This window comes from Malaclemys terrapin, chromosome 5 (genome assembly GCF_027887155.1).
Source record: "Malaclemys terrapin pileata isolate rMalTer1 chromosome 5, rMalTer1.hap1, whole genome shotgun sequence".
Classification (NCBI taxonomy): Eukaryota; Metazoa; Chordata; order Testudines; family Emydidae; genus Malaclemys; species Malaclemys terrapin.
The window spans coordinates 57,327,649-57,340,692 of record NC_071509.1 but is presented as its reverse complement, the minus strand read 5'-3'; the positions used below and the strand labels follow the sequence as shown (position 1 = coordinate 57,340,692).

Genomic DNA, 13,044 nt, shown 5'->3' with positions numbered 1-13,044 from the left:
GGTAGCCGTGTTAGTCTGAATCTGTAAAAAGCAACAGAGGGTCCTGTGGCACCTTTAAGACTAACAGAAGTATTGGGAGCATAAGCTTTCATGGGTAAGAACCTCACTTCTTCAAATGCAAGTAATGGAAATCTCCAGAGGCAGGTATAAATCAGTATGGAGATAATGAGGTTAGTTCAATTTTTCCTAGACACCACCGTACAAATAAGCGATGGCCACATTAACACCACCCTATACCGAAAACTCACCGACTGCTACGCCTACCTTCATGCCTCCAGCTTCCACCCCGGTCACACCACACGATCCATCATCTACAGCCAAGCACTGAGGTACAATCGCATCTGCTCCATCCCCTCAGACAGAGACCAACACCTACAAGATCTTCACCAAGCATTCTCAAAACTACAATACCCACACAAGGAAATAAAGAAACAAATCAACAGAGCCAGATGTGTACCCAGAAGCCTCCTGCTACAAGATAGGCCCAGAAGAGAAACCAACAGAACTCCACTGGCCATCACCTACAGTCCTCAGCTTAAACCTCTCCAACGCATCATCAGTGATCTACAACCCATCCTGGACAATGATCCCTCACTTTCACAGACCTTGGGAGGCAGGCCAGTCCTCGCCTACAGACAACCTGCCAACCTTAAGCATATTCTCACCAGTGACCACGCACTGCACCATAACAACTCTAACTCAGGAACCAACCCATGCAACAAACCTCGATGCCAATTCTGCCCACATATCTACACCAGCAACACCATCACAGGACCTAACCAGATCAGCTACAACATCACCGGCTCATTCACCTGCACGTCCACCAATGTTATATATGCCATCATATGCCAGCAATGCCCCTCTGCTATGTACATTGGCCAAACTGGACAGTCACTACGCAAGAGGATAAATGGACACAAGTCAGATATCAGGAATGGCAATATACAAAAACCTGTAGGAGAACACTTCAACCTCCCTGGCCACACAATAGCAGATGTAAAGGTAGCCATCTTACAGCAAAAAAACTTCAGGACCAGACTCCAAAGAGAAACTGCTGAGCTCCAGTTCATTTGCAAATTTGACACCATCAGATCAGGATTAAACAAAGACTGTGAATGGCTATCCAACTACAGAAGCAGTTTCTCCTCCCTTGGTGTTCACACCTCAACTGCTAGCAGAGCACCTCACCCTCCCTGATTGAACTAACCTCGTTATCTCCATACTGATTTATACCTGCCTCTGGAGATTTCCATTACTTGCATCTGAAGAAGTGAGGTTCTTACCCATGAAAGCTTATGCTCCCAATACTTCTGTTAGTCTTAAAGGTGCCACAGGACCCTCTGTTGCTTTATCCAGTGAAAGTTTTATTCCACTGACATACCAGATTCAATGCCTTGAGGTATGGAGTCTGGGAATTAGGTCTGGGATCAGAAAGGTCCCTGGAAATCTCTGAAGTCTCACTGTGGAGCTAGGGTGGCCAGGGAAAGCCTGAAGAGTTTAGCAATTCTGTAGACACACTAAACTGCAACTAAGGGAGAAACACTGGGCTGCATAGGAGTTCTCTGGGGACTACGGGAGTTGAAACTGAGCTTCCTGTGTTGTGCTCCGATAAAGTGACGCTGGCAGCTGCCACCTCTCCACTACTGACTGATATGGACATGGTAGCAGACAATACCCTAGTCCTGTGAAGAGTGACAAAGTAATTTGGTAATGGCACTTCATGGACAGATGCCACGGATTCCACAGTATTACATCTTTTTCTTTAGCCCCTCAAAGTTCTTCTCCCTCCATTTGCTGGAATCAAAGGTGTATCATGCCCATGAAGGAAGATTCTACTACATACCTCCCTGAGTGAGTGAGTGAGTGAAGAGAGAGTTCTGCCACTTTCTCCCTACATCTATGGGTGAAAGAGAACTAACTTATCCACAGGACAAGAGGGTGTACCACCAGCCTCTCACATACAGGGACTGGCAGTGCTGCTGGAAAGCATGCTACTGTGCAGGAAACTTTACACACCACCATATTTAACGTGCAGATGAGGTGCTGAAGAGTTTAACCCAGAGAACTACATCAGCATCCATGTCCAGCTGCCTTTGAGGAGATTCCAATGAGTCAACATTGTTCTGGGTGAAGGCAGTCTTGTGTCCAGAGTCATGGAAATGAAGGACAGCTGCACTTTCTTCCCTCATAAATGTGGCATGGGGATACAGATAGGCTCATTTCCTGGAGTCTTCTCAACAGCCACAGATGATTTAAAAAAAAAAAAAACATTCCCACCCTTTCCCTCTAAATTTTGTTTCCCTAAAGAGGAATGAGGAATAACAAAATTGGCTCAGGTGGTAAAGAAGAAAGAACAGATTCTCCTGGAATGGAACAGCTAGTGCTAATGAAGCCAAAAGCAGAAAATTGAGGGGAGTGTATAGGAAATGAAGAATCTGTTGGGATCAGTCTCTTTTAGTAGGTAAAAGTATCAGATATGGCTAAAAGCATCATTAACAATAATTTTAAAGATATGATTAATACCCTTAGGGTCTGAATTACCTCAAATTTGAACAAAAATGGTTCTCTGGCCACAGACTATTTATGCAAAATTTGAAGAGGAAATTACCATTTTGAGTATTTTACAGGCGGGAGCAAGGCTAAAATAGGGCTTATATTATAAATCAAGTGTCAGCCCTTATGAAGAAGCTATCACCTCTCCATACAAAAGGTTCTTAAAAGCCTGGCACTGCTCAGCACAAACATGTAAATTCTCTTGTCAAAATGAAAAACTCTTTTGCTCTTTTCAAAAGCAAGTATCTTTTTCAAAAATGTTACATAATCCATTATACAAACGCATAATGGAAACAACATGAATAGACTACTCACAATTCATTCATACTTTCAAGCAATCATTGATAATCAAAGAAAAAATGACCTGACCATCTTCATTGCTTTGTGTCAGGAGGAAAAGGGGGGATGGCCAGAATTAAGCCAAGGCTTAGCTAATGTGAAAAGAGCAGATAATGGTAGTAGGCAAGCAATGTTGATCAAAAAAATACACATCCTAGTTCACGAGGCTACATAATCCCTCCACAGTGACGTGACATGACAAAGAGTGATGGGTTATGACAGAATTAAACAGGACTTAACTGCAGTATATAATAAAGAATTATACGGTACTGCAGACCACGGTCAGAGAAATTCACAAATAAAATAATTAACAAGGGCTATTCAAACTGTTCTCCTTCATGGCACTGACACAGCACAAAATATTGCAGTGCACTTCATACCCAGTACAAGTTACTGTATAGAAAATGGGAAACATTCATGACACTACAGAACACACTTGGAAAAGGGGAAAACCCTTTTGCAGGGATGATTTTGAAAAACAATAAACCCATTAATTGACAACACAATATGCAATTCAGCATATTGTTTACTTTCCATTATGATTTACAACAATATGATGACAGCACCACACACATTCATGGCACAGAATGATGATAAATCAGAGGACTTTTCTGGTGCAATATAAATATCAAATAAACTATAATTATAATTACACTCAAAAATACATTAAAAGAACATTAAGGTTGAGAAGTGAAGCACTCAGAAGTTAGGAGCTGCCAGAATTAAGGTTGTCTGCATACCCTTCTACGTATGCATTACGATACACGCTTTAATTACGTGATCACATGCTGTTTTTCCCCCAAAGGACCCCTGCCTCACTCAGTACCCAGAACGAACAGTTTACTCAATGAATAGCTATTCAATGTTGTTTATTATCCTCATTTTACAAGTGGTCCTAGGCTTTATTTACTGCATACTAATCAAACCCCGTTCACAATACAAAATTAATACTTTCATCATTGGCTTTTCTATATCACTCATCACCAGCGGCGGCTCCAAGCACCAGCGCAGCAAGCGCGTGTCTGGGGCAGCAAGCCGCGGGGGCAGCCTGCTGGTCGATGTGAGGGTGGCAGTCAGGCGGCCTTCGGCGGTGTGCCTGCGGGAGGTCTGCTGGTTCCATGGTTTTGGCGGCGGGTACGCCGAAGCCGCGGGACCGGCAGATCACCCGCAGAAACGCAGCTGAAATCCGCGTGACCGCAGACTACCCTCAGGCATGCCGCTGGTGACCGACCGACTGACTGCTGTGCTTGGGGCGGCATAGAGCCGCCCCTGCTCATCGCTATAGAATCCAAGTGCTTCACAAACACAGGGCCGGCTCTAGGCACCAGCGTTCCAAGCATGTGCTTGGGGTGGCACTTCTCAAGGGGCGGCATTCCGGCCCTCGGGGCAGCTCTTTTTTTTTTTGTTGCTTCGGCGGCAGCAAAAAACCTGGAGCTGGCCCTGCACAAACACTAATGAATTGTCTATCACTGTGAGGTTAGATGGGAGGGGGGTATTACCTCATTTTACAGAGAGCGATCTGAGGCACAGAGGGATTAAGTCAAAAAAGTTTCTATTAATTTTGGAAAAAGCAACAGAGGGTCCTGTGGCACCTTTGAGACTAACAGAACTATTGGGAGCATAAGCTTTCGTGGGTAAGAACCTCGCTTCTTCAGATGCAAGAAGTGAGGTTCTTACCCACGAAAGCTTATGCTCCCAGTACTTCTGTTAGTCTCAAAGGTGCCACAGGACCCTCTGTTGCTTTTTACAGATTCAGACTAACACGGCTACCCCTCTATTAATTTTGGGTGCCCAATTTGAGATGACAAGGACCTGTTTTTTCAGAGTACTTAGCATTATACAGCACTTTATATGTTCAAAGCACAACTCCCACTGACTGCATTTGCAACTGTGAGTGCTCAGTTCTTCTTCAAATCAGATCCCAGAGTATCAAGTTGGGCACCCAGAAAATGAGGCGCACACACCTAGTGACCAGCTGTGGAAAATTTGGTTTAAGCGACTTGCCCAGCATCTCTGTTGCAGAGGCTGGGACAGAATCCCATTTTCCAAGGCAGCATTCAACTGCACAACCATGAGACTACTTTCTCTTCCTACAATCTCAACTCATTCCCCACACACCTTCCAACTTCTGAAACAAATGAACCAGGGGTTCCTACAGAGAACAGCCTCTTTTACTACACAACCCTGTTTAATCCCCTAATAGGTCCATCCTGTGCACTGAATGAGGCAGGAGTTTTATGGAAAAAACAAACAGTCTTATTTACATGATCTCATACTATCATAAGACATACACAAAAGGGGACTAAATTAAGATTTCACAGGCAAACTTAATTCTGCATTTCCTAACTTTTCAGTGCTTGACTTTGCAACCTTAACGTTCCTTTAACGTAGTGATTTTGTGTCTCATTTCTTACATTATTAAAAAGGCAAAGTGAAAACAAATTCCATCACTTGGCATCATATTGATACTGACATGGATCATCAGCAGAGTTGGAACCTTTAGACCAGGGATGGGCAAACCTTTTGGCCTAAGGGCCATATCTGGGTATGGAAATTGTATGGCAGTCCATGAATGCTCACAAAATTGGGGCTGGGTGCAGGAGGGGGTGAGGGCTCTTGCTGGAGGTGCTGGCTCTGGGGTGGAGCCAGAAAACTCAGACTCATAGACTTTCAGGTCAGAAGGGACCATTATGATCATCTAGTCTGACCCCCTGCATGATCCAGGCCACAAAAGCTCACCCAACCTCTTTCCCTTGACTCTGCTGTTGAAATCCCCAAATTCTGTGATTTAAAGACTTCAAGTCGCAGAGAATCCTCCAGCTAGCGGAAGTTCAGGGTGCGGGAGGGGGCTCCGGGCTGGGGCAGAGGATTCGGGCTCTGGCTGGAAGTGCAGGCTCTGGGGTGGGGCTGGGCGATGAGGGATTTGGGGTGTAGGAGGGTGCTCCAGGCTGGGAACAAGTGGTTTGGAGATCAGGAGGGGGATCAGGGCTGGGGCAGGGACATGGGGGGGGGGAGAGGAGGTGAGGGCTCCGGCTGAGGGTGCAGGCTCTGGGGTGGAGCTGGTGATGAGGGGTTTGGGGTGCAGGAGGGTGCTCTGGACTGGGACTGAGAGATTCGGAGGTGGATCAGGGCTGGGGTTGGGGGTCAGAGGTGCAGGCTCCGGGCAGCGCTTACCTCAAGCAGCAGCATATCCCCCCTCCAGCTCCTACGCGGAGATGCGGCCAGGTGGCTCTTCATACTGTCCCATCTGCAGGTGCTGCCCACAGCTCCCATTGGCCAGGAACTGCAGCCAATGGGAGCTGCGGGGGCGGTGCTTGCGGATGGGGCAGCGTGCAGAGCTCTCAGGCTGCCCCTAAACGTAGGAACCGGAGGGAGGACATGTCGCTGCTTCCGGGAGCCATGGCACGCACGGAGCATCCTCCAACCCCGCTTCCCGGTTGGAGTGGGGCAAGCCCCAGACCCTGCTCCCCAGAGGGAGCTCAAGGGCCGGATTAAATCAGCTGGTGGGCCAGATGTGGCCCATGAGCCATAGTCTGCCCACCCCTTCTTTAGGCTCACAGAACTTGTGGCAAAGGAGAAACTGATAGCAGTAGTAGGTTGTCATTCTCCATATGGACCAGCATTAGAAAGGATGAGGCACACACATGGACTGCAAAGGAACAGAGAGACTCAGGAATCTTAAGTTCCATCCCAGGTACTGCAGTGTAACATGTTCTAGTGCAGGGGTTCTCAACCTTTTTCTTTGTGAGGCCCCCCCAACATGCTATAAAAACCTCCATGGCCCACTTGTGCCCAAGAACTGGTTTTCTGACCCACTCTGCCTTTATCCCCTCCCTCAGTCTCATGTTTTCCTCCCCAGCAACTCATCTGAGTCTCTGCTCCCACTGGGCTTCTCATCTTGGTTCCAGTCTCCTCACCCATTCGATCCTAGTCTCCTTCTCTGGTCTCTACTTCCAAGTCCCTGAAATTTTTCAAAGGCTATAACTTGGCCAAATTTGCAGTTTTTCTAGGCACATCTCTGACACAAAAGCAATCCACCTGCCAAATTCTGAGCCTTGCTCCAAAGCACGGAGGCACTAGAGTTTCTCAATGAAATAGTTGTAAGATTTTTTAAAATAAAAAATATGGGCAAAACGATGTATTTTTCTCTAATCTCATTCTCAGAAATGGCTGAACAATTTTTGCTGAAACTCTCCACAAACATTCAGCCTGAGGCAGACAGTCAGCACAGGAAATTTCATCCTGAGTGGTTAAAACTTGCCAAAGTTATAAGCAACTGAAAACTGGGTTTTATGGGAAATATAGGCAGGACTACCAGTGCTGCCTATTATAAAAATGGGAATTTTGAGTGCCATATAGTGCACTACAAGGGAATTATTACAGAACCACTATCTGGTCTCTGCATGGAAGGGCAGAAAACTCCACTGGTATTATTGTTTCAAAATTCTCAGATCAGGTATGGGGAACTACGGATGTGTTTTAAGTTTACACACGTCAAAACGGATCATTAATGGAAATCATGAACTGCACAAAATTTGATTATTTTGAATTTCTTAACTTGACAAGTTTCAGAGGGGTAGCCGTGTTAGTCTGTTTCAGCAAAAACAACGAGTAGTCCTTGTGGCACCTTAGAGACTAACAAATAAATTTGTTAGCATAAGCCCAAATAAATTTGTTAGTCTCTAAGGTGCCACAAGAACTCTTTGTTGTTTTAACTTGACAAAACTCACTCCTTCACCGAGAACCACATATGTGCCAACACAAAAACTACTGGAGTCACACAAGCACAAGAAAAAAACGGAACCATTACTTTTAAAAGGGTGCGGGGAGGGGGGGGGAAGAGGGGGAGGGAGAGACTTGCATCCCTGAGCTACCCTGTACGTTTTCCTAGATGCTACTTTAATAAACTTGAAAGTAATATAGCCTAGAGGGAGCAATTCTAGTGATGACTGAGAAGGCACTTTCATTCCAATCCTCTATTTTCAAGGGTTTATAATTCTGAAAAAAAATCCTTCTAGCTGAAATTATTCATGCTTGTTCTCAGTCTTTTTCTGAAAAGTTTGAAGAAAGTATGTTCATCTGTTTATTTTGTGTGTGTGTGTGTGGGGGGGGGTCATTTGGAAATTTCTAGATCTAATCCAGACTAGGCAAGTACTAAGCAAACAACATTGCTATTAGAGCTGGTTGACATTTTTCAAACAAAATTTCCTGTCAGACATGTGGTTTCTTTGAAATTTCAACACAAGTTTTCAATTTTCCAATTGGAAGAATTGTTTGTTCGAATGGACATTTAGAAGCCTTTTTTTAATTTCACAAATGTTAATTTGAAATGACAAAATCTGTTTCAACAATTTGACTTGTTTAGTTTTTGATAAAAATGTTATAATTTCCAATCTGAAGCTTTTTGGATTTTTTTTGTTTTGTAAATATTGCCATTATTTTGAGTTTATTCTGCTTCAGAATGGAATGCAATTTCAAAATGTCAACATTTCCCAATAGAGGTACTTGGAAAATGCAAGTTTCCTCTCTTTACCATGTAATGGCTATTTGGAGCTCAAAGTAAAGGAAGTTTGATTATCAAAGTCCTGACTGAACAGATGTCCACATAATAGAAACCACATCACACCTGATCTCTCTGCTGGCTGTCTCTACAGACATCAAATATTAAATAGGTGTACAGAATTAATTAACCTCATCCAACAGAAGTAGATTTTTTTCTAGTCAAGTGAGTACTGGAAAAGCTTTCACTATTACTGCCTGTCTCCAGATGTACCTTTTGTTTCCACTAAAATTCACATATTTTAAAGTACTTTTTTTCAAAAGGGCCTCCTTAAACAGGACTGTACAGATAAGGAAGGAAACAGACCTAATACTACAAACTTGAGAAAACTAAAAATCACTATTTTTTAAAACCTTACTTCTTACAGATAAAACAGTGGTCCTAAAAACAATAGATTAGCTTTTTGTAAGTCAGATTCATAGATCCAGTTAATGTGATATACATGATTTTGCAATAAATTTGAGGTACAAGTCTGATTATTTTTAAATGATCAAAAGGCCTGCTTATTTTTCTTTTGTATTGCTCAGCTTCATGAAATGACAATATTGTTTAAGATATATATCTTACCTTTTTCTCCAATATTTGCCATAGATACTGCAAAAAAAGAAAAGAAAAGAGAAATAAAATAAAAAACATGATTTGCTATTATTTGGAAACAGATAAAGTTCTAAATCAAATATTCCAAACATTAGTTTCCCCAGCATTCCTTCGATTGTAAACAAACATCAAAACTTCAAGTTTGGACACACTGTATTTTTACACTGAATCATGCTTTTATTAAAATGTGTTTATGGTGTTGTTTTTTTGTGATGATTAAATAAATTATCAACACCAAGCCAGAGCTGAGCAGTGATGCTGGAACAATGTTTATAGTGGGGTGCTGAGAGTCATTGAACCAAACTTTAAACTCTGTATATAATGGAAACCACTTCAAGCCGGGGGTGTGACAGCCCCCCCAGCACTCCTAGTTCCAGCACCTATCGAGCTGAGATTAGAACTCGGACATTTTTGGCACACACTCCATTTCACTAGACCAGGGATCGGCAACCTTTGGCACACGGCCCGCCAGGGAAAGCTGCTGGTGGGCCTGGAGGGCTTGTTTACCTGCAACGTCTGCAGGTTTGGCCAATTGCCGCTCCCATTGGCCACGGTTCGCCATCCCAGGCCAATGGGGGCTGCGGGAAGGGTGGCCAGCACATCCCTCAGCCCACGCCGCTCCCCACAGTCCCCATTGGCCTGGGACAGCGAACTGCAGCCAGTGGGAGCTCTGATCAGCCGAACCTGCAGACATTGCAGGTAAACAAACCGTCCAGGCGCACCAGGAGCTTTCCCTGGCGGGCTGCGGGCCAAAGGTTGCCGATCCCTGCACTAGACCATATTGCCTCTCCCATTAGGCAGAATTTCACATAAAACTGCCTACATTCCAGCACCATTGCCTTAATCAGTAATTCGTAAAGTTATGACGACAGCCTTCTGAGAGAATAAACAAGTGATCTAACAATAAGCAAATTGTTTTTACTCTGAACACTCTGAGTGTTATACAACAATACAGAAACTCACTACTGCCACTTGAAAAGGATGGTTCTTTTAAAGCAGTCACTAGCTTCTTGATGTGCAGCTGGAGTGTAATACAGAGCAGATATCACTAAAAAGAATAAAGCCATTCCAGCAATTCCTCTAAAGGTGAAATGTAAAGCAAGGCACATTTACTGCTCGCTTATATTAAAATGGGCTCTATTTGTTCATTTATTTTTTAATTCCCTCCTCCCCATTCCAGCTTGTCTTGTTTGTTTGATCACTGGGAATATCAAGTCCTGACTTCCCTTTTATTGATGAGGACTTTTGCAAGATTTTGGAGGACCAGAAGGATGACACTGCTAAAGGCTGCAATCAGAGATGAAACTACTACCAAGGTTAGGTTACAAGGAAAACTTCATGCACAAAGGCCATCTTTACAATAGACTTCTGTTCCTCAAATTTCCCTGCTGTTAGTGCCACTACTGGAAACACTAATGTGAACTCAGCACAGAGGGTCACCAGCATTTTAATCACTGCACTGTACTGATTTGTTCAGAGCAGGTTTACATGATACGGTGGTTAAGATATTGGTGCCCTATCTACAGTCCACTGTTGCTACCACTAGTGGAGCTCCCTCCCTTTCTAAGGGCTATATGCTTCAATGGAATCACCTATTTTGTAGTACCAGATTGACTTACCAACTCAAAGGAAAAGGCATAAACAGAGTCCTGCTCAACCTGATACAGAGCAGCAGCAAATTCCATGGCCTTCCACTCAATGTTCCTCCCTTGATTCATTCAAGACCTGGAGATACCTAACCAAAGTATCCCTGCCAATCATAGTTATTGTTTCAGGCCACAGAGGGAGAGGCAGTTACTCTGGTAGCTGATACAATAAGGATTCTGAAGAGGAGCACTAGCATCTTGAATTGGACTCTCAATTTAACTGGCAGCAAATGTTAAGAGTAGTGTAGTAGTATGATGTGTTCTAACTGGTGGGCACACTTCGCATGTGGAATGCTAAAAGCAGCAGTAGCTCCACCTTTTGTTGACCTTCAGGATCAGCGCCCTGTGAAAACTACTGCAATAGTCTAACCTTAAGGTGACAAAAGCACGGATCACCGTGGCTAATCACATCCTCAGTAGAAAGGGCACAGTCTCGTCAGGTGAAGATGAAAACATTACTGACTACTTGGAAATCCACAGAAGAGTTGAAAAGGACAATAAAATAATGAAGGAACTGAAGAATATATCCAACTTATCAAATATGCATAGCCCAGCCATTGATTTCTCAAAATGCTGCTCTCTTCCAACCATCACCATCTCTATCTTGTCTATATTGAACCTTAGCCTGCCGTTTTTCCTCCACGCCCCTCTTTTAACCAAACATCAGAACAGCAGGGAGACCACACTGTCAGTTCTAGATAAGAGGACAGCTAGGTCTCATCAGCATATTGGTGGCACAACAATAGGTTCTCAATCGCCTTTACAAGTTAAGCGAGAGGGACTGGAAGACTGAGCTACATAGGACTCCAAAAAGGTAGGCATCCTTAGTGAAGAGGAGCAACTGCTATCACCACTCAGATCTTTCCCACAGCAATGCTCAAAGCTACCATAAAGACGTTCCCTACCCCAGTCAGCAATAACTTCAGCAGGCAGCACTGCAATACACAGTCTAGCAGCATACAGGTCTGGGTGGGCGCTTTGGAACAGCAGCAGCAGCTGTGTTTTCCATGCCTTTGTTACACACAAGAGTGAGATCAGCTAAAATCACCACTGCCTGTGGACAGTGGTGCCTGTATACAGTGCCACTGCTCTATACTTATAGTTCCATGCAACCAAGCAAGTCCCTCATTTCCCTCACCCCGCCAGGCCTTACTCACCCTGGCTGGTGCCGTGAGCGGCGCCATACACAAGCACTCTCAAGCAGAAGTGTCAATAGACATGTCTTGTTTAAAACTTTAGGGGAGAAAGGGAAGGGAATTCTGAATCTTAACTCTTTCTCTCTGTTGTGACTATACTGACAATGGTACTTCTGTGTGTTTTATCTGCAGCTGCTGCCATGGCACCCTTGAGCAGTTCCCCCTCCACACACACACACACACACACACACACACACACAACTCCTGAGCCAGAAAAGCAGGAGAAAGAAAGGACTTGGGATGACCTATTCAATGAGATCCTGCAAGCCAGTGCTGCATCAGACCTTGAGCAAAAGGCCTGGAAGATGAACATTGCAGCTGGCCTAGAGAAGGAAAGAGCAGACTGGAGAAAGGGTCTGGAGTCCCAGCAGGAAAAGAAGAGAGAGACGCACCAGGACATAATGGGGCTTCTCCAGCAGCAAAAACAGATGCTGCAGACTCTTATGGACCTACAGATTTAACAATTACAGGCTCTCCTCCCTTTTCAGTACACGGAGATCTCCATTACAGCACCTCTCTGCACCCCTTCCCTCCCCCCCCCAAACATTCTATGTAGCATCAGTGGCTTCATCCCTACCCCTACTACTCCACCCCGGGGGACATTAAGACAACCACAGCCTCATATTCAGCAACCGTGGCTTTCACAGGTCAGTGTATGTGTAGGTAAAATGGACATGAATGTTCTTTACCCTTCAGAAGTTCTGCTCCATTAATGTATTAAGTTTTTAATATATTTGCTTTTAAAATTACAGATTTTTTTCTTTGCACTGGTTTTGTTACTGACTAAAATTCTATTATTTGGAAAATAATTTATCTTTATTAGTTCACAACATATGCTGCAGAGTGCCTAGCAGTTCTGAAGGCACCCACTTATTTGTTACTGTTCAGCATGACAACTCACAGGATCAATAACAAACAGTAATAATGTACAGCAAGCACTGCAAAATTAATAGGTGCATTTGTTTCACAGATATTATGCAGGACACGACAGCTATAACCTTTAGGATGTTTTTTCATTGAGGTCCAATCTTATGAGTAAGCAATGCCAGCATCCCTTCAATCTACCAAAAGTTCATTCAACTGTCATTCTGCACCTGCTGAGCTGGTAGTTGAATATTTCATTGGTGCACTCGAGGTGGTCAGTGTATGGCTT

At 44.0% G+C, this 13,044-nt stretch overlaps 1 protein-coding gene across 2 annotated transcripts in view; it reads right to left on the bottom strand.

Annotated features, from left to right (window-relative positions):
- The window catches only part of ZDHHC2 (zinc finger DHHC-type palmitoyltransferase 2), a 71,853-nt gene that overhangs the window by 42,196 nt on the left and 16,613 nt on the right, over positions 1–13,044 (bottom strand). For both annotated transcript variants that reach the window (XM_054029855.1, XM_054029854.1), the window contains exon 2: positions 9,020–9,046. In XM_054029855.1, the coding sequence (XP_053885830.1) occupies positions 9,020–9,041 (22 nt within the window). In that variant the 5' untranslated portion in view covers positions 9,042–9,046. The remainder of the gene's footprint in view (positions 1–9,019; positions 9,047–13,044) is intronic.